At 41.9% G+C, this 21,993-nt stretch overlaps 1 protein-coding gene across 1 annotated transcript in view; it reads right to left on the bottom strand.

The window, feature by feature from the left end:
* Positions 1-1,255: 1,255 nt before the first annotated feature.
* Positions 1,256-21,993, bottom strand: part of cdk18 (cyclin dependent kinase 18) — a 40,782-nt gene continuing 20,044 nt past the window's right edge. The window contains exons 3-16 of the mRNA XM_031875915.1: positions 17,486-17,622; positions 14,958-15,089; positions 14,410-14,466; positions 13,246-13,360; positions 12,371-12,465; positions 12,194-12,256; positions 11,290-11,413; positions 9,698-9,818; positions 8,325-8,422; positions 8,103-8,208; positions 7,190-7,232; positions 6,995-7,085; positions 5,607-5,684; positions 1,256-4,811 (exon numbers count right to left, since the gene is read on the bottom strand). Of these exons, the coding sequence (XP_031731775.1) occupies positions 4,777-4,811; positions 5,607-5,684; positions 6,995-7,085; positions 7,190-7,232; positions 8,103-8,208; positions 8,325-8,422; positions 9,698-9,818; positions 11,290-11,413; positions 12,194-12,256; positions 12,371-12,465; positions 13,246-13,360; positions 14,410-14,466; positions 14,958-15,089; positions 17,486-17,622 (1,295 nt within the window). The 3' untranslated portion in view covers positions 1,256-4,776. The remainder of the gene's footprint in view (positions 4,812-5,606; positions 5,685-6,994; positions 7,086-7,189; positions 7,233-8,102; positions 8,209-8,324; positions 8,423-9,697; positions 9,819-11,289; positions 11,414-12,193; positions 12,257-12,370; positions 12,466-13,245; positions 13,361-14,409; positions 14,467-14,957; positions 15,090-17,485; positions 17,623-21,993) is intronic.

Below are 21,993 nucleotides of genomic sequence, written 5' to 3'. Positions count from 1 at the left end.
TGTTTTTGCACAAAGCTTCTTAATCAATGTGATGGCCTGAACATATACCATCATGTGTTATCTTCAGTAAAAGATAACACATTTTACTTTCTTTTTTAAAAGATGTCTGTGAAATTCCCGCCTATGCAAACGTTGTATTTAAAAGCCACTTGGCTCTAGTTTAATAATAACTACATGTTTTTGATATTCATATTGCTTTCTATTAGTACAAATTCTAACTTAATCCAAACCATAGCAATGGTCGTCTGATTGTGTCTGAAAAACAGCAAGTTTAAGGATTTGTGCCTGTACTAATATACGTATGTGTTCAACTTCTTTATGTATGCTCTTTTAAAAATATATTACAAAAGTAAGTCATATTCTGCCCTATCACTGTCTTCTAAAGATCAGGATCATCATGTTTAGAACTATTGGTGTTGCTATACATTTGGTACTGCAGCGGCCTCCAATCACCAGATGTGCATCAATATTAAAAACTAAGGCGACATCCTGTTCTGACACGCAGTTGACCGACAGCACCATCTGGTGTCCATCTATGCCACTGTACATCTGCCATTGTACTGTGTCCTTCAAGGACTAAATCCTATCATCATGATTATCTACATAAGAAAAGAAAATGCATTGACCAGGCAAGTGAGTGCCAGAATTTCAATAGTTTATTTATTCATTGATGAATCAATTATTCAATGAGTTATATGCCTGTTGGCGTCACATTACATTCAATTTCTCATTTCGTAACAGTGTAGACAAATCACACAAAATATCACATCTTATACAAAATCTAAACTTCTCTTTTATAAAACATTTAGACATCTGCAGGTTTTTTTTCCTTTATTTAATCTTAAATACAGTGTTTTATTGTTTTTTTAACGGCATAAAACTCACTGAGAAAGAGGAAAACATCTGTTAAAATACACACATATATATATATATATATATATATATATATATATATATATATATATATTATTTCTTTTTCAGTCCAGTATTTAAAATAGCGTCATTTACCACAACTAAACACACAGTAATACTTCTGCCACTGAGGGAAGGAAGGGGGAGGTTGGAAACGTAACGTCCACAGCTAATACACCCCTCTGAGGTCCCAGCAGGTTTTTCCTAAATGTCTCTTCCCATTGCGTTCACCTTTGCTTCCACTCACTGACAGGTGAACAGAGGTTCGGATGGTCACAACATATTTCTTCCATCAGCTTTAGTCACTTTTAGAGGTAGAAAAATCTTTCAGGCATTGTGTCTCTTCACTTGTACACGAACATAACCTCCCCTGACCTGCACAAACACGGCTCTGGAGTGCTTCAGGGGTTCAAAGCTTAGCTTACGGGCTAATTTAAACACACTCTGCTTTTGAGGGTCAAACCAACTCTGGTTACTCTGCCTGCCTGGTCTTAATTCCCAAGGCGTCAAATACCGCCACTTGGTCAGTAGGCTTTGTAGTCTTGACACCATCCAGCCTTTAGCGTCTGTATGAGATGCACCGGGCTTTCAACTAACTCCAATGTAAACCCATCCTCGTGATTATTAGCCGCTCGGACCAACGGTCGTAGCATTACGAGTGAATACTCTGCTAAAGGTGTGAGGGAGGGGGAGTGGATGGGTCAAACAAACACAGGACTTTTACTCAGGGGACCTTTGTCGAATGTTAAGATATTTTTACGAACAATGTTGTGTCACTAGATGTTACGTCTGAATCTTAAGTGACGTAACAGACATTTCTAACCCTAATGTGCATAAACCTAACCCTAACCGTTTCATAACATGAAGTATTTTTGTTGCCTGAACCTCAACGCGTCCGTTTCACAACGTTAAGTATTTTTATTTCCTACACCTAACCCTGATCGTTTCGCAAACGTTGACCACGTGTTAAACTGTTGCAAACCTTCTGCAAAAGGCTGCCGGGGCTTCTGCCCAAGCAGCATGATATAATGTAGAGAGGACTTCACGTTAGATTCCTAGTTAGGATCTCTACCTCTGTCGTCCCTGAACAGTCTCAAAGCATCATTCATTTGCTCTTACTTGATGTACTATTCTGTGGATCCAATCAATCTAGAAGTGCTAAATCAAAGGCAAGTGGAGACTTGCAGCAGATTTCTTCAAGACAGTTTAGAGAGGGAGTAAGGGCAGAGGAGAGTGCAGCTTAGCTACGATCCTCCATCACTTTTGTCTCTGCAGATCAATTCATCTCCTATGGCATACAGTATGCATCACCTCTGTGCTCAATCACAAGGAAACTGTGAAGGACATTACATAAGGAAGATTTGAAGTTTCCCTTCTGCAGATACCTAGACGTTCTATTTCTAAGTTATACTGTGTGTATGTACTTTTATACACTGCCTATTATGGTCCTACAGCCAAAAGATGCTCCCTTGCAATAGGTGCAATAGAGCTGTGCAAAATATAAGCGGTAGCGGTGAGTACTGCTGAGAGAAATTTGCTACTAGAAAGTACTTGTAAGACATACTTTCTCAGTTTACTGGTTCTAGGGTTTATAGGTTTTGGTACGATCATATTTTGAAACCATATGAGGTAAGACACAAAGGGAAGGGAGCAGAGGACACTTCTGGTTTGTGCAAATAGGAGACTAAGAAATACACACACTCATGGTGAGTACTTTACACACAAAGCAAATGCCTCATTGGCTGCACTAGATCAAACATAGAATCTCCACAAAGCCAAAATTTCATACACAGTCTACTAAGGCAACTTCAAAAACTGGAGTGAATGTCAGCTCCTAACACTGTATGGAACACAAAGCCACACTGAGTTGAAACACGGGGGCGCTGTAGCAAGGCAAATCTGTCAACATGAATCCATTTTACAACGTTTTATATACATGATGAAGTCAGATTTCATGGTAGGTTCAATGTGCAATGTACTGTGTACTACTACTTCAGTGTTTGTAGTGCTTGTGTATATACAGCTTCAAACTGCCGGGTGACATAACGCCCCCATAGCTGCCATATTGGTCTTTGATAGGGAAATTATCATTTTATCACAGATAAATTGTTTAAATTATGCTAGCATCTTAGCTAGCTAGCATATCCTGGTTGCTAACCATCATTAGCTCCATATCTTATGCATTAGCTAACGTGCTGTATGAGGTTGACACTTCATTATACAACCATTTCAGAGGCTGGAAGCCTCTTGGTAACAGTTTGCTGCTTAGTTATCCTGTTAGCTCATTCATAGCTAACAAACTCTTTGTTATTAAGCAAGTGCCTGTTAGCATGGAAGGCCTTAGCTACTATTGCCAGGTTCTTTCAGCAAATTTGGAGGTTTCAGCCACCTGGAGTAACTTTGAGGCCCTTTATAAACTGTTATTTTTAGATTTAAATTTGACTTCTTGTCGGCCAAAATAAGAAATTAAATCTTCAACATTTCTCTTCCATAATTGCTGGAAATTCTAACAAGGCTTTGAATCCTCAGATTTTCATGTTATGAAATACAATTGACATAAATGCAAATAACGGTGTACTCAAAAGGAATTGTAGAATGGTTTCTGGTCTTAATTTTGGATGGGTGCTTTTGAAATGTTGCAATTCGGAAAGGTCACTGGACGTTAAAACCAAATCAGAGAGTGTAAGCTATATTTTGGTGTAGCAGCCCAATCGCCAGGAAAATGTTTTGGTGTGAATGTATCTGCAAACCACAGATATGTTGAATGTGGATGTTTTTGCATTTGGGCAGAGCAAGTAACAAAGTACAGTGAACAACATGCAGCGCAAATGAAGAATACCAATCAGTATATCAAGCTAGAACAACAAGCAAAGTTACGTAACAAAGTCTGCTAAGAGCGGTCATTATATCTTTACGGTAGTTATGTTGTTAAGGTTGTTACATTAGTTGTTACGTTACGTCATTACGTCGTTACGTTGCTAGCTTACGTTGTTACGTTTCGTTGTTACGTTACATTATTATTTTAACCCATGATCTTTTTCTATCCTTAACCAAGTAGTTTTGTTGCCTGAACCTAACCAATCATTTCACAACGTGAACAACGTGGCATTATGCGTTTCTGCAAGCGTGATATGAGGCTGATATGAAACAAATTTATGAAATGTATTTTTGGTCTCGTAACGTATCCCCTGGTTTGTAGAAACGTACAGTGCCAACATATTTCTCTGGCAATTGGGTTGTGTAGAAACAAGCCTAAACTTTAGTACAACAAACATTTAGCAAATTTTGGAAACAACCTGACCCCCTTAGTCTTCACTTTTAACTGAACTGACCTCCACTTGCACCACAACCCTCCTGTCTGTACAACTGAGACTGGATGATGGTTCCAGATGTGGTAGCTACGTTAAATGGCTAGAGCCCTGGGTGTGCTCTGGATGGGAATTACACAAGCCTGGGTATATGTGTATGCAGAGCGGCTTTATTTAGGGCCCTAATCATTGACATCTGGGGCTGAAATGCATGTGTGTGGGTCAGCAGGGTAAATAAATTTCTGGTGTGTGCAACTAAGTAATGGCAGCATGTTCAGTGTCGCTGATTGTGCAAATATGTGCAAATATGTACTGTAGGCTATGTGTGTGGAGGGAGAGTGTATCTCAGCTCAGTCAAATGCAGTACAAGTATATTTCCGGAAACCATGTGTGTCTCCATGGTCAGCTGCCTTGGAAATGAGTGAGTGCACATAACTTTGTGTGTACATGCAGGTGAGCATGCTCGCGAATGTGCTGAGCTGTGTTGGCCTTTGTGCTGTGGTGTGAAAAAGGCAGCTTCCCGTCACTGCGCGGCTCTGATCCTCCCCTGTGACTTCTAGAAGATGCTTTGCCTTCGGTTCTTTCCTCGACCTGCAGAGGGCCACATTTGAGTTTAAACACTTAAATGATGATTACTCAGTGTTAACAGGCACCAATTGAAACAGATAAGACGGTATATTTTTCTGGAAAGCAATGACTCATGCTTCTATCTTAAAATACCCTTTTCCCATGTCATTTTTATTAGTTAGGTGTTAAAGCTTTACATGAGATAAAAATAAAGACATAGCTAGAATCATTAGGTATATGAAGGGATAGTAGAGTATATAAATGGGTGATAGTAATTTGCATTGAGACAACTCCTTGTTTATTTTACTTTTCTTTCCAGTTCCTCAGAGACTCTTATCTGTGGCATTGTGTCACAGTAAACAAAGTCAGCATGCCAGCTTCTTGCAGAGCGTTGCTAATTAGCAAAGTACATCTGCAGACTTGTCAACATTTCAGATGTTGTGGTCCGGAAACAAAACAGAGCTGCTTTGAAATCTGTTACATCCCATGCAGTTCAGCACACTTACAAAGTTTGTATCCCATAATTATCATTAAAGACTCAAAACCTTCAATTTGTCAGGCTTCTCATGTGTAATATGAAACTATCGACTATGATAACATAAGGAAAAACAAATGTGAATGCATTAGCATGCACCCATGATGCATTTTGTGCACCACATTCTCATTACCAAGTCGAATGCTGGACCCCAATTTATGCACAGAACATAGTGCACAGAGCTGTTACAGTTGCCCACTATGTGAAGAAATGAGCGGCTTGGAATAACGGTGACTCGTAGTAAGGTCATACCATGTCTTGCGATCGCGTGGCAGGAACCTTACCTAGAGGCTGAAACACTGAGCTGCGGTGGCCTGGGTCCTTCTGGAGCTGGAGCTCTCTGAGGGAAAACACTGAAGCGGCTAAAACAAAGAGGGGACAGAGAATGACTTAGGAGCACGGAAAAAAAAGACAGTACCTCCACGTAAATTAGGTTTCCCACTCCTGTTTGTACCAATTATGTAATATCACCAAAATCAAAATGGTTTGTGTCATTCCTTGATCTGGAGAAGGTTGTTCACAGGTTTATCTCACCACGTCTCAAGGTTTGTTCTTGGGGTTGTGTGTCGGACATGTCAAAGTATCAGGCTTGGAGATTGAGCCGTTGAGTGCAGGGATATTCCTGGCTGTTTTACTGGGTGTGGGGAGTCAGCCAAGACTTTTGTCTTGTCTCGATTGATGTTGCCTTATTAGCCTGCTTCTAGTTATTTCCTATTTTGTTGCCCTGCTTTTAGTTGCAGTTTGCTCATTATTTTTTTTGCCATTTGTCTGCCTTTCACTGCAGTTTGGTCTTGTCTGTGGCCGCTTGAGCAAGCTGTCCTAGACCGTTAGTTTATTTAAACTATGTGCTCTGCTCCATTCTGGTTATTTTAGGCATTGTAGCTGTACTTGCCGTTGTATATATTTAGTGGAGTATTGTAAGGAGTGGTGGTGGAGCAGTGTTACTATGTGGAATATTGTACAGCAAGTTAGTATTTTCTGTCAACTCTTGTGCGTTCCCTCACCTAGTGTGTTTTTGCTCATTTGTTACTATCATAGAGTTTGCAAGCTGCGTGTCCCACTGTACCCCCTGCAGCATTCAGCTGAAGCCTCTCCCTTATTAAGTGGTGTACATTTTAGCGAAGATTTCTGTTTTGCCAAAGTTGGAAGAAAAACATCTATTTTCAAGATGTTGAATACTAAAGAGCAATGTGTTTTAAGAACAGATTAAAACTGTCTTTATATTTGTACATTCTCCTCTATATTCATGTATGGGCTTACCTGTGTTACAACAAGGAACCCTCTTGTGGGGAGGAGAGGAGGAGAAAATAGGTCGAAAACTTTGTATACCGACTACAACCCAGAGCTTTTTAAACAAACCTTGTCAGACCTTTATTGACCATTGCTGTGTTAGCAATGTGCACTTTCTGTGCAATTTTTGGTCAGAATATGCAAATTGACCTAACAAAACACGGTTCAACTATGGCTTTTAGAAAGGCCACAGCTGAAATGGAAAAGTAGCACATTTTCAGTAAAAGGAAAGTTCGCTGTTCACAGCCAGAGTTGCCAAAAGCTTTTGGACTTCAAATCCACCCAAGAGGCTTTAAAGATGTGTTCACTTTGTGTGTGTGTGTGTGTGTGTGTGTGTGTGTGTGTGTGTGTGGGTGTGTGTGTGTGTGTGTTTATGTCTTACTGTCTGCCAAATTAAGTATGTTATTTCCCAGACTCAGGAAGTAGGAGTGTCGTAGAGAGTCTTCAGAGGAGATTCTCCTTCTGGTGTCATACTGCAATCACAATACAAAAGTGGCTGATTAGACCGTCTCTGAAATCACAGTTCAGTTCTGCCCGTATCCGGGGGACAGAAGGTCATTGTGCTCTCGCCTCATACCATGAGCAGAGCAGACAGCAGGTCGATCCCCTCTGTGTCCAACCTGACGGAGACAAAGAAAAAGGTTCAGTTATTACTATTCGGGGAACGATTACACGCTGAAAATACCCCAAAATGACGCCCAAAATGCTCTGGCTGATTTATTTTAATTAAATTAAATCAGTTTCATGATGAAGCTAAATGAAGAAATTAATACCCTTCTCCTTTCTCAGCTCTTTAGAATATATCTTAATTATCCACCAGAATAGAAATTTGTCTTTAGCTCACCAACACATAAAAAAAACCACCACAGATAGTATAAAAACAGTACACTTGCCAAAAATACAAAAGAAATATGACCAAACCAAATATGCAACGTAACCTCATACGTTTCATATGAAAAGTTACTCCTCATTTTTCGTGCGTTTCCTACTTAGTTAGGTTTAGCAATAAAACTATTTGGTTTGGTTGAAGATTAGATTGTGAAATGACTTAGGTAGGTTTAGGCAACTAACCTACTTAGTTAGGTTTAGGCAACAAAACGACTTAGTTTGGTTGAGGAAAAGATCGTCGCTGACTTCTCGTTTCATGGGGAACTAATAGTGGTCTCCTGGCTGTATAATCATTGATTGGACCCATCCACCTCCAATCCAGCCCGTCCAGTTTGTGCTTTAACTGTCATTTTACTTCCTTTTTCAAGATTACGGGATATCCCACGAAATGTATCTACGGATTACGGCGCATTATTTTTTAAGGTATTGCTATGAATGCTGGATGAGACCAGCCTGAAGCACAAGACATTAAATAATAAGATAAAGTGCTGTTTCACCGGAACTGCCTAGTAGGTGTCCTTTATCAGGAATCAATGGACACCCTGCAGCCAATCAGAATCGAGTATTCACCCAGACCATGGTATAAAACCTGTTTGTGTTACCTGGGCACATGGTTGATGAGAGCTTGAGGTCTGTATTGAGGAAAGAGATAAGACCTAAACTCCTCATTACTACTGATCCCAGGCCAGGTCTCTTCTGTTGGAGTGCCTGGAAGACAAAGAAATGTACAATTGTCTGCTGTCATTGACACTGTCATTTTTACCACTTGTTCTTACTCTATAGCCAGGCCTGTAGAATACTATCATAATGTGCTGCCATCTTACCCATGAGCCTAAAAACTAAGTGGAGCTCTTCCTTCACTGTTGCACCAGGAAACATGGGACGACCCGTTGCCATCTCGAACATGATACAGCCCACGCCCCTGAAAGAGGAGGGAGGAGGTGAACATGCAGGGAGGAGGACCAAAACAACAGGAGCACACACAGAACACACACACACACACACACTTCAAAGAGCGCTGATCATAAGTGCAAACATGTGCGGCATGAGTGGGCAGCCTTTTGTTCCATGCAGGACGGCGTGTTGAAAAGGCGCCCTGTGGTCTGATTAGAGGACGTGTAGCTAGGTGAGCTCATAAAGGGCCGTCGTGCTGCTAGAGAGACACATTTAATCCTCGGTGGTTCGCCAGAGCTGTGCGAGTTTCTAGCCACGGCGGACTGCTAATGAGCATAAATACATAGGGGGAGATTCGAATGAGATAGGCTCCATTGTACGACTAGTGACTCACCTCCCTGCTAATAACCTGTGAGATTTTGCATGAATGATTCATGGGAGTCCTGGATGATCCTCAAGTTGTAAGACATTCATCTGATTTACCAAGTAAAACTCAACCTGTTTCCCCAGGTCAGATGAGAGGGTTAAAACTACCAGTAGGCTAATCAGAGATGTCAAACTTCTGCACAGACAGATTTGTAGATATTAGTTCTTAACTTGCAAATTAATACGCTTGTACAAAAACAGTAATATGGCATGGTATAGCTAACAAAAAATTATATAGCCTACATCGCAAACAATTAGCCACATACCACGTATCACAGGGCTGCAAAAAAACACGTCCCGTAATTTAGAAATGTTAAAAATATTAAAATGATAAACTCAGCAGACTTTAAAAATGATACTCTCCAACCAACAGAGTTCTCTTCCATTAAAGTAAACCATGTTATATCAAAAATGGCAAGATTGTTTCCTCACTCCTGACTGAAGTGCTGCTCAACAATACGCTCAGTGATGCCAAAGTTGGGAAAGAAATGGTGGGGCAGCAACCGCTTTGAGCAGGAAATTACACAATTAATAACCGTACATGATTTTTACATTTGAAAAAAAAAAGTTTTACACTGGTGATTATTCTGACTGGGTCAATACCTTTACTTTTGCACAATTTGCTGTTATACTACTTAATTCCCTGTTTGTATGCATTGTATTGTTTGATTAGTTGTAGAGTTTCCTGCAGCTTTCATGTTTGGTAATAATCTCAGAAAGATGCGATCCATCTTACCGAGTTGGATACCTGATGCTAACCAATATCATCTATCCATTCATCCACAAGGCCGGAGTTATCATTTGCGGGTGGCACTGTGTTGGTAGGCAAGTACATGTTTGACTACTAATCATCAAATATCCATATTGATGTACTCACCACATGTCAATGGGTGTGGAGTATTCTGTAGAGCCCAGCAACACGTCAGGGGGTCGATACCATAGAGTCACTACCTCATTGGAGTAGGTCTTGGTGGGGACGGACTTGGCCCTCGCCAAACCTGGAAAACACAACTTGGTTAGGATTTGAAGGCGCAATGTGTAAGACCAGAACTTTAATTTAAAACATTCAAAAATTAACATTACCAACTGCATGGGAAGAGGTGACAGTGTTATGTCAAAGACGTTAATGCATTGTGCTGCAGAGATATATACTGAAATGGCTATGACTACTAAGCTAGTCCCAGCTTGTCCTGTCTTGTGATACCACTTGTACCTTAAAAGACGATAGCGAGTAACTGTAGCGTCCTGTCTGTCCTCGGTCCTACATGGAAACAACTAGTATTTTTGTGTCATCCTCTCCGCCACCAGGATAACACTTCCCCGGTGGGAGAGCAGGTGGCAGCTCCAGTAGACGGACCTTCAGTTAGCTGTAGCAACTAGCATTCCACCAGTGTAAACCCCAGCACCGGGAGTCACAGCAGGTCAAGCCTGTGTCTGGTCCCAGCGCAGTCCCCTTGGGATCAGGCCCCCTAGCACTGGGAATTGCATCTGAATTTGTGTTGCTACAGCACCACTAACTGAAGGTCCGTCTCCTTGAGCTGCTGCATGCTCTCCTTCCAGCAAAGTAGTCTTCTGATAGCGGGGAGGGAAAAAACTAAATACTTATAATTTTCTCGTTTCTTTGGATTCAGTCCAATAAACAAACTACCAACAAGCACATGGATCCTACGGCCCCCTGGTTAGTGGCACAATAAACATTATATTGGCAGACGCCACACATTTCCTGCAGTTTGGTTAAATTTGAATTCTTGCCCTGCTGTTAGTCAGTAGTAGCTTTTATTTTTCTCTTTTTAATAACTGACGACTGAAAATTTAGATTGCATGGACCCAGTGGTAGAGGTGAAATGCTGACCCCTATTTCTTTGGAGTATGTGGCCAGATTTTACCGGTGCACATTTCCCGGTGAGACGTCAGTAACAGCAGAGTGGCTTTCGTCAGCTATTTCAGCAAGCCAGCTTTTTGTGCAAACAGCCATTGTTACTCACTTTGGTACTACCTTTGTACCAAAATTCCTTCGCAATGACAAACATTGTGTGTCTCCACGTCTCTCATATAGTGGGGTAACACTGTGACAGAGCATGATAACACTCATGAGGTGTAGTCAGTAACAGCTCATATACTAATCGCCAACAAATGTACACATTGTGCTAATCATGAAAAATGTTGGATTAGTCCCTCTATCAGCTCATATCACTTAAATAGTCAGGGAATGCTGGTGGGTTTATCTCCCCATTTCCTGCACACAATTGAGAAAACTCAGAGAGAGGGGCACAGTTGCTAGGATACAGCAAGTAAGGGTGCAAAAGAAGTGGGGACAGAAGATCAGCGAGCGGCAGCGAAATATAATAGAAAAGCGACTGTGGCATGAAACCTGCTATCTCATTACCAAGTGTCTGTTTTGTCTTTACAACCACCTTTGCATTTAGTGATGTTCGTGTATGCTTTATGTGAATGGGCGGTTTGTCCTACCAAAGTCGGCCAGTTTGAGCTCGCCCTTGTCGTTGATGAGCAGGTTCTGAGGCTTTAGGTCTCTGTGGAGGATTTTCCTCTTGTGACAGTAGGACAGACCACGCTGCAGCTGGTACATAAAGATCTGTCGGGAAAATGATGAAGATCAAAAATTAAACATCTTTGTGATTACAATGGAATATGGATTTTAAAAATACAAGTCTACCCTCATCTGCTTTAACTCCTTCTGCAGTGTGAACGCCTGTAACTGAATCTGAAACCTAAAGTAAATCTTCTAAAAATGTAATTCCAGCCCTCTGTCGTTACGATACAAAATTCCATGAAAATAATTCTGCTTAAATATTTGCGTTTTGGCCAGGTGGCAACCTCCGGTTCTGCCAAGTGAAGCCAATGCAGAAGTGTCTTAAAACTTGCATTACCTCCAGTTGCAGTAGTAATTATGACGGGAGCAAAGGAGGAAGTGAGGGGACATAGTATAAAGAGCGACAAAGTCCACAGAAGGAAGAGGTCGGAGTGGTAGGATGGGTCAAAGAAACACAGGTCTTTTACCCAGCAGACCGCTGTTCCTGTCCCGTGTGAAACCAAAATGTACTTAACATCGTTAGAATGTAACCATGACATGAACTATGTAGTATACTTATTTAAACCCAAAGCACGCTCTTTTTCGTAAACTTAACCTAGTACCTCCGTTCAACAACTTTAACCACGTGTTTAAAACGTTAAATAGGGCGGTCTTAGACGTCGTTTTGGGAGTCATTGGCTAACAACCTTTTCTGTCCTTATGGTCCTTGAGGTATGAAGACGTGTTGGGTTGATGTATTTGCAGAGATGTAAACCAATACACGTCAATTTCTCTGGTACACAGTCAGTAGTGTTTGACACCTGAATCATGCGGGTGGCTCACCTTGACATTATGCATGCTCATGAGGTTCCCGCAGTTGTCCAAGTACTGCTTCAGGTCGCTGTCCTGGAAGACACAACAGCCACAGTGTCCACACTCAAAATTTACCCATAGTCCATTTATTTATGGTCAACACCTTTTCCAAACACCTGCGTGCTGAGCTGCCGATGCTGTACTCACAAGATACTCGAACACCAGAGTGAGGCAGCGGTCGGTGTGGATGATGTCGTGCAGCGTGACAATGTTGGCGTGTTTCAGGTTCTTCAGTAGGGACACTGGGTGGACAGGAAGAGAGATAAGTTGAGTTGTGGTTTAGTCTAAACTCGGCTGCTGCATCCTGTGAATGCCTCTAGAAGTCATCGTATCTGGGGTTGAACTTAAACCTACTGCAGAAATGTTCTAATTCCGTACTACATTCTAATTCATTACAGTGTACTGATCTTTATAGTTTACTGTTGCAGTAAGTATCATAATCAATCATGACTCATCATGGACCCTATTTTCCCATGTTGACTAATTGGGGAATTGGGGAAGCGTTCTCACTTAGTACTGGACCCATTTCAAATATTGTTGTTCCTCGTAGTCATTTAGACACAAAACATGGGAAAGTAGTGTCCAGGTTGAAAAATCCTGAAGTTACCCTTTAACTTTTAATAAAGAAGACTTAATAAAGATACAGCAAAATGATTTGTCCGAAAATCTAATATTTAGTTGTTTGTTGTTTTATGAGCTGTTCCTGGAGCTGTTTCACCACCATCTACATTTACTTTTAAATATTCCCAGCTGATTAGTTATTCCATTTCATTTGCGCATTGCATTGTGGGACAAAAGTGTCCATCAGCAGTGTTTTGTTTTGTACACTGACTGTTTGGAGTATACTTCATTTTGTCACTATGATGTATGGATTTCGGATACAGAAGTTTAAATGAATACAGGTCGGAATAAGGGGAGATTTCTACAACTCAGAATAATTCATTTCCAAAAGGTAAAATCTTTCACGATGTACTTTATGATGAATGATTACATGGGCAATACTAGTAAGTGAGTGTGTGTACCCTCTCTGATAGCAGTGCAAGGTGCTCCCTCCTCGTGCTCCAGCCGGATCTCCTTTAATGCCACCACGTTCTCTGTTAGCTTGCTTCGCCCTTTGAACACTGTGGCATACGTCCCCTATGAACACACACACACACACACACACACACACACACACACACACACACACAGGTGACATTCTGATAATAATATATTCTAACAAGCTGCTGCTCGAATACCTGCAGGTATGTAATTTCTTTCTATTAATAGCCACAGAATAATCAAGTTAATTTGATTTAAATCCTCTCATCATCCACAGCAAATAAGCATAAATGGCAACAGATCATTTATTTCCAGCTGACTGAATGAGGTTTGAAGCTTTGACCTCTGCGATACACGAGTAGCCTCAAAACATTACATAATGCAAGCTTCTCAAACAGGCTTGGATTAAATCCATTCATTTAATGCTTATTTATTTCCTCAGGGATTATTTCTGATTATCGATTTATCACAGCTCATGATTATCCTTTATTTATCCTAGTATTGAACTGCTGACAGTTCCTCATGTCATTATGTTGATTGTAGGTGTTGCAAGATTAAAATAGAGGAAAAACCCTCCGGGTATTAATAAAAGGAGCAGTAGTAAACAAGGTACTTTTACAATGGCCACATGTGTAAAACACTGTCTTCCACCACGTATTAACCATACTGTGCCTTTGTGAACCATTCGTGACAATCGACTACAAAAGCAGCTCTATTCTCTCTTTTTCCACTCACCACCGCTGTTATCAGCTGCTGAGCCTTGTGACTGGGACTAAGGCACACAGCTTCCGTCACTAATCCTCCCTCTCTCCTTGAGGCAACAGCTGTTCTCAGATAAAACCTGTGGGTTTTTAGGTGCTGTGTCGTGCAATCTTTAAAGCCCTCGAAGGACCGATAATTCTGTGCAGAGTAAAACATGTAAAAGCACACGGTGTGAATGCAGTGTTTTTATTCATGTTGCATCCCAACTAACGCAAGACAACTTGCTGACCACAAGTTGTCTGCGAGTCTTTATTATACGGTCGGCATTATGCACCAGAGAGATGCCTTAGCCGTGCCCGATGAAGTGGCCTCTATCTTCAAGTTACCATCGGCATCGACCGCGTGTTAAAAGGTGAATGTGTGAGTAATCGGTGGAGACGTACCTCACCCAGTTTGCCGAGCTTCACGTATGTCTCCAGTTTCCCAAAGCCTATGTCGGACTAGAGACATGGAGAAAAAAAGTAAATCGATTTGTTACAATTCTCTCCTCTGATTAAACCATGGAACAGTCATATATATATACAGTATATATATATGACATATATAGTCAAGCATCATATTGGCAAACATTAGTTGATTGCGCAAAGCCTCCTTCACTGAATTAACCTGATTGATGCCTCATAATAATATTAATACAGGAGGACAAAACATATAATAATAGCAGGAAGGCAAGATAAGAACACTAGTAATTTGCGGAGAGGAAATTTGCTCCGTAATATGAGCCGGGATATTCACTGGTTGAAGGGTAATCTATCAAATGCATTGTGAAACAAACAAGAAGCCAATAATGGTTGCTGCAACAAGATTTATATTCAGTAAGATTAGATAAACAAACCAGCCTTACAGAGGTGAATACGAGATGAAATATAACCACTGTCAACATGATTATATATGATGGCTATGCAAATACGTAGTGATGTAAGGCACTTACCAGGGAAGCACGTCGAGACATGCGGCTGGGAGGTTTGCAGAGCGGTGGGTCCTCACTCTCCAGCTGCAGCTTCTTGAGAAACTCTGGAGGCAGGCGGATGTCCATGGGCAGAGACATGCGTTTACTGACGTCCTGTAGGTTGGTGGGGGAAGAGTTCAGCCGACGTTTACAGATCGTGAATTTTTTAGTACAAACAGTTGGACCTTGTGACATATGGCCACCGGCTATCTTAAGCTGACCTTGCGCTATCATGAATACCCTTTCTGTACGTGGTACCACATTCTTACTGGGCATACTTTATGGAAGGTGTAAATAATGGCTTTAAATGATACGTACATTATCACGTACATTCAAACATGTCAGTTATAACATGAATGAAAAAGGAGGGCAATTGTTATATGCAGAGAAGGAAGAAGAGGATTTTCACAGGATGTGCACACATACAAACTGGCATTTTGTCTACAGAGGAGATGGTACAGGTGCCATCTGTGTAAATGTGTGTGTGTGTGGTCACGTCCAGCCATTCCCGATTCTCACGTCCCCTTTCTTCAACCCATCTCCATTAACAATAGGCCTAATCATTGCAATAAACCTTCATCTGCATCCTGGCATGTGTCCTGCATTTGTGTCCTCCTACTAACAAACCAAAACGGTGGACATACGCCGTGTCCAGCAAACAAACGGAAAGACGTGGCTGTACCCGAAACGGTCCGATTGGGGCGGGTTCGCTCCAAGCGCCCAGGAAGATTGCCGGGCTTTAAAGCAAATTTGACAAAGTGGCCTAACAGTGGAGTTAGAACTTCCAGAATCGTCACTTAATGCCATTGGGCCCAAAAGACTTCTTCCCATAGACTGATATTGAAAGAGTTCGGGATTGGAAATGAGATCTGGAAATGAGCAGATAGTTTATTTTGAGGTAAATCAACTTCCCTGGTAGCATCACTTGAATAGCCCTTATTTAAATTATTAGGTCCGTAAGGTTGTAAAATACACTACTAGCCGAATCTAGAGTTATTTACTTCCTCTTTTCATGTGAACGAGGCTGGACCGAGGGCTGGGAGGCGGGGTTAAAAGGAATCACTAGTGCGCTTGCTGTATGGGCTGCATGGATGTGGACGATTGCCTGAAGGGGGATTTTTTACTTCGAAGAATTTTTTGGCTTCATGCACCACTGAGCAACTTTCATAGGAACTGAACTGGTCCCCACCTCTAACGCTGTATCCAGTTCTCTTTATACGCCAATGGTTTGCTGCGGTCCGTGGGCGGTTCTTGGATTTGGCTCGTCCGTGGACGGGTCACATCCCTCCCTATAACTGCAAACGCAATGTCTTTCTAGAAAGTGATGAAGTGCCATGGCATTCTCACTTGATAAGCCATCACATCTGCACTAATAAAGGCCCAGAACACCTCCAACACAGTTATTTTTCATCGTTTGATTGATTGGACCTTTGCTTAGGGTGAAGGTGAGCGGCGCAATGCTGAGAACTGCATGTCGCCGTCTGTTCTCACCTACTTAGTCGTAAGAAGAGGCTAATCGGTCAGAAGTGATATCACCTGCGTGGGTGTGCCATGGATGTGCAAGGCCTTTAAATGTTAAGAAGTCATTAATTAATGAGGGGCTCTTCCACTACAGCAATAAGTCAAGTCTGGGCTTGTAAATGTTAACGTGTTATTAAATCAATTTTGCTATGTAGCCCTTTTCCAGGGGATGGGGTTGAACTGTCCACTGGAAAGGTCGTCCTGATCAATTAGGAAAAGCGATAACTAAGAAGATGTTATACACCAGCTAAAGAGTTTTTTCCCAACTTCGCCACCATAAAAACTTCGCCACCATAAAAAAAAAAAAATTGCCCTAACTGATCTATAATGCATTAATTAACCATTAACCAGCCATTAGTTATAACTTGTAAACCCTTTGCTTAGAAAGAGGAACTTAATGTTTCCTATGCTTGTTGATGGAAGCCATCCAGATTGTCTAACCTCCCCCGTTACTGTTGCAACATTATTTCTGTCTGTCTCGAGTCCCTCCCGAGCACTCACTCCCCTCTGGCATCGCTTCGCTCCACTGTCTGCTGTGGAGCATGAGACAGACTCCAGGTGAATCACACTCGCTCCACGGGGACTTTTTATGAAAAGGTGGAACTGTGAACTCTCTCACATTTCCAATAAAGAAAAAGTCTGGTCCTTTGGGGAGGGATAAAATCTTCGAGGTGACTCATCCAAATTGAGCTGGCAGAGGTGGAAATGAAAAAAACGACTCCCAGGGAAGAGTTTCAACAGGAGAACAAACTGCATGCGCCACTGTTGGTATCTATGTTGGGCTGATTTTTAATGCTTTTAACGTGCACTTGAACCTTGACAGTTTCCAATCAGTGCTCGATGGGCAACACATAAATCCAGAATCACTGTGGCGGCATGTGACTAAAGCATGACGGGAAACCAAATTAAACACTTCGCCTGTTAACCCCTCATCCGCCATATTAACCTGTGTCCTCCTACAGTGGCCCCTTTGAGCCTTTGCTACCTACCTCCATGGAGAAACGTCTGAGCTGGGCCTTGTCGTGGAAGTGGTGATGTGACGGAGACTCGGCCCCCGGTGTTGTTGGTTCTGGACTCAAAGGACTGGCATCATAAGATGGAGGACCCAGCCTGTCCGGAGTCAGGCCTGACAGAGGAGAGACGTAAGCACTCGACATTTGCAGATGTACAGATGGACAACAAAGGACAGAAAGAACAATGTTGCGTCAGGCCACTGCAAGCTTCTCTGGAAGCAAACGCGTCATTCAGCTGCGTTTAGAACCGTTTACATATGAAAGCAATCGATTGAATTATTATTTAGAGGTGACCGCAAATCGAATGTTTTAAGAGCTTGCTTCAGCTGCCAATCTCACAGTTGAACCATCGCAGTGGCGGGAAAATCTGCTTATGAAGCAAAGGATCATTCAATTCTGGCTATATGGGGGTGCTGAATGTCTTACTTTGCATATAGTATTAGAGGAACTAAGGCCCCAAAAAGTTGAGTAACCCCACACACTGGTGGTTTCAGGGTGGGCGACCTCCCCTATGGGGCTTCGAAAGAAACGCAGCAGAAGTTCCCTCTAGGATGCATGCATCACATGTACCTCTGGAAATGATGTCAAGGAATATGTTCACAGACAAAGCAAAGATTGCATCAATACCTTTGTTCAATAAAACACAAGAATTATACGTATATTGAAAATCCAAAAGGTATGTCTGTCATTATTAAAGTAAGGAGACAAATCACCAAAAAATGTAAATTATATGTATACCAAAGACAAGACCGTTTTCTTATCTTGAAAATAGGTTGTATGACTATTAACTTCACCCTCTGATGTCTATATAAATACATATACAGTAAGCTGTACATCTGACCCTGACATCCCAGTGGAGATAAAGCGAAAAATGTCAACTACATTTTTCAATGAAATCAACTCTTCCAAATATCTCTTTCTCTCCTGAGCAACTTCAATATTTAATTTTACATAATTTTTACAGATCAAACAAACAAGACATAACATGTGAATCAGAGAGCTTTTTTAGAAGTGCTGGTTGGTGAGTTGTGTTACCTTTGTAACACAACTCACTTCATCTTACAACTTCATCTTACTCTTGGCCAACTCTGCAGTCCTTCAGCTGTACAGAGCATTTTAGCCTCTTTCTTATCAATCCTCAAAGACCATGATATAAGTGTGACTTTTTACAGGTGAAGTGTTCTCTGGTGGGTAATAGTGCCACTGTTTCTGAAGTGCCTCAAACATAAGAAAGATTTATAGTTCTGTGTTAAGGGTTAGCCTCCGTTGCTACGCCATAGCTAACATGCCGCGTGTCAGAAATGCAACTGCAGACCACAAAATGCTGCTTGAGATGGCTGATCGTTGAAATGGACTCTCAGCCTCTTGTTTTCAAAGACGAGTCTCATCAAGACTACAGAGGAGGCAGCTGAGGCGAACGATATACTTGGAGCACACCAGCACTGCAGTGTTACAGCTCTCCAGCCACCGTGGTGGGAAGAATGGCCTTTTGATCCTCACCACTCAACACTGTGTGTGCGATGTGTGCGTTTGATGCCTGGTCGGTGTCTTTTGAATACTACGCCATGATGGTTTCAGCTGCCGTTTGATCTGCCGTTTCAATAGCGAGCGACAGCCGGCCTCACCGGTACGGCAAGCGTGGGTTGTGAAATGAACATGCGTCTCTATTTCATCGGGTATCTTCTGGGCGTTCCCTATTAGGGTGAGGCACCAAGCACTTTAACCCCTTGTTTTCATGGGGATAACGGCTAACAAGGGAAGCAGGAGTCGATGTGAAGGAGAAAGTCTCATATGTCTCCTTACAGCCTCCCCCTCAACACACACAGATTTATATGTACACACACAAACATTTATATAACGTGCATGACATACTCTCTCATACTAGAGGAAATTCAACAGAGTTGTATTAATTAAACACACACACACACACACACACACACACACACCTAATAAAACAAGCTGCTGGTGTATCAATGACAATACGACGTCTTTGTCAGATTGATTGACAGTCTCAATGGGCTGGGGGGATGAAATGACAACCTGTTTGCTAGTCATTTGAATATCACAGTTACACCGCTCCTTTGATCTCCCGATGCCAATTAGAGTCAGTGAAGGCGACGCTGACATGACACACTGTGCCTGATTGCTGAGAGATACAGACGGATGCCTGCCAGACATCTTAGGGAAAACACAATCCAAATATGGTAACGCCACATGATGATTTTGTAGCGTTTCCATCTGAAACTGCGGTTACAGTGAGCAGGAATGCTGGCTCACGGTGCTTTTCCTGTAAAAGCCATGTGGCAGTGTGTTTTGGACAACAGCCAGTCAACTTAACCAAGATAAGAAAATCTCACCTGCTTGGCAATAAAAGCTTTGTGACTTTGTGCAACTGTGTGCAAGAGGGTTTGATATTTTTCCTTTCAAATTCTTAATCTCAACACGAAGTAACTGGGTAAGTTTCATGGTGAGACCTACTGTATATTAACCTATTCACCTGTTGTGTCACCCAGCAACAGCATTAACATATTATCATATTATCATATAGTATTCACATAATATATCATTGTATTCAGTGGTTCATGTATTTCCTCTTTTGAAAACTAAAACGCATGCTGTTCACCCAGATGGACATGTGGAAAAACCCCTTAAAAGTATATAATAAATAAAAACATAAATGAAAACACTGTCATTATGTCTGAGGTTGTCATAATTAAATCTTTTATTAAATCAACTGACTTCAGGACTTGTTTAGTGCAGCACATTCTCTGCAGGGACACTTTGTCTTCAACTGTGTCGAGGAAGAAGCTCTCATCGGAGCGTTGACGTGTCACGGGGGCTCATGTGATTACTCTCACGTTAGCATGGGAGCTCGGCAAGTCAGGCAGTAAGTCCTGGCTACCACTAATGACACCGACTCAAACACAGACACACGCACGCAGACATTTGAAGCTCTGAAGAGTACACCTGTGTTTGTATGAATAAAACAATCACGTCTGACTCGATCAGCGGAAATTGTACGTGTGTTTTTGTGTTCATGTGTTGCCGTATCTTATGTGTGTATGTGCAGCCTTAGGGGGATGCTAATCAGTTCATCAAGCTCACTGATCTGAGACTTATTGACTTTCGTTGTCAGTTTGATCCAGCCGCTCTTGTTTTTTCAATATTATTAGAAATGATATGAGAGAATCCAATAATCCGCTAAGACTGAAGGACTTCAACTCACTTGAGCATGAGCTGCATATTTATAAGATTTGCATACGCAAATGATGCATTATGTACAGTTTCCTCTGTACATGGTTAGCATGAGGAGAGCCTACTCAGGCTAAAAACCTTGATCAAAGCAAAGTCTGCTTAAGACTTTACATATCAAATCTGATTACTCAAGTCTTGCCTATCGTCGACCGATTTGCTCATTGACGCCCCTTTGTTTATTAAGCTGTATGTTGTTATAAAAATCGATAGAAAATAGTAAAAACCACACATCTATCGGCCGAGATACATGTGACTATCGCTTAGCTTTATTTACAGAATAATGGAAAACACTGTTTGTTGTGTGTAAGGTGTGTGAGGTGTGTGTGAGGTGTGTGTAGGTGTGGTGCTGTCCAAAGTACTGAAGCAGAGCGACAGACACGGTTTCTTAGCTCACTTGTTTCTTTGTTGTAACTTTCCATTTCGACAGGAGGAAAACAACGTGAAGTCAGTGAAGGGACAGTCAACGAGAGAGAGAACGAGAGACGGAGACGCGAGCCGCTATTACGCGCCTCCCCTCAGCTGATTTTAAAGAATCGTTCATGAGCTCAAAATCCATTTAGCACTCCGATAGCTATGTTCAACGGCGACGAAACTAAATGGGAAATGGACTGTACTTTTACAGCGCTTTTCTAGTCTTCCGACCAGTCAAAGCTCTTTAACACATATCATCATTCACCCATTCATACACTGATGGCAGGAGCTACCATGCAAGGTGCCACCTGGCCATCACGACTATCTAACATTCACACCAGTCACACACCGTAGGCACACCTACGGGAGCAACTTTGGGTTAAGTGTCTTGGCTCCTTCTACTACGTTACATGAGACTTCCTCGGCATCCATGGTTGTATACAAATTACAGTGCATTGCTTTTCGTAGACTAACAGTGAGCAATGCCTGTAACATACACTGCATTATCCTCTATGTTCGCTGAAATACAGTGTATCCTTGTCAGGCGATGTCCAAACAGCAGCATATGCAGCGCATTACGCTGAGGGAGCACGATAGAATCCCTCACGTGGGGAGAGAGGACAGAGAGATAGAAGAGAGGAGAGTTAAACGTCTGCTCTCCCTTTGTGTCCCCTTTCTTCTTCACTCACTTCTTTATCTCCATGTCTTTGTCTTCATCCTCTCTCTCTTCTCTTTCCGTCTGGTTACCTCTTTACTGACCTTCAGGAGCAGACAGTGATGCAGGCAGATGTTCTCTGGGGGGGGGGGGGGGGGGGGGG

Source organism: Anarrhichthys ocellatus, unplaced genomic scaffold, assembly GCF_004355925.1.
Source record: "Anarrhichthys ocellatus isolate YVR2014 unplaced genomic scaffold, GSC_Weel_1.0 scaffold100, whole genome shotgun sequence".
Taxonomy (NCBI): domain Eukaryota; kingdom Metazoa; phylum Chordata; class Actinopteri; order Perciformes; family Anarhichadidae; genus Anarrhichthys; species Anarrhichthys ocellatus.
This window is presented reverse-complemented; position numbering and strand designations above follow the sequence as displayed.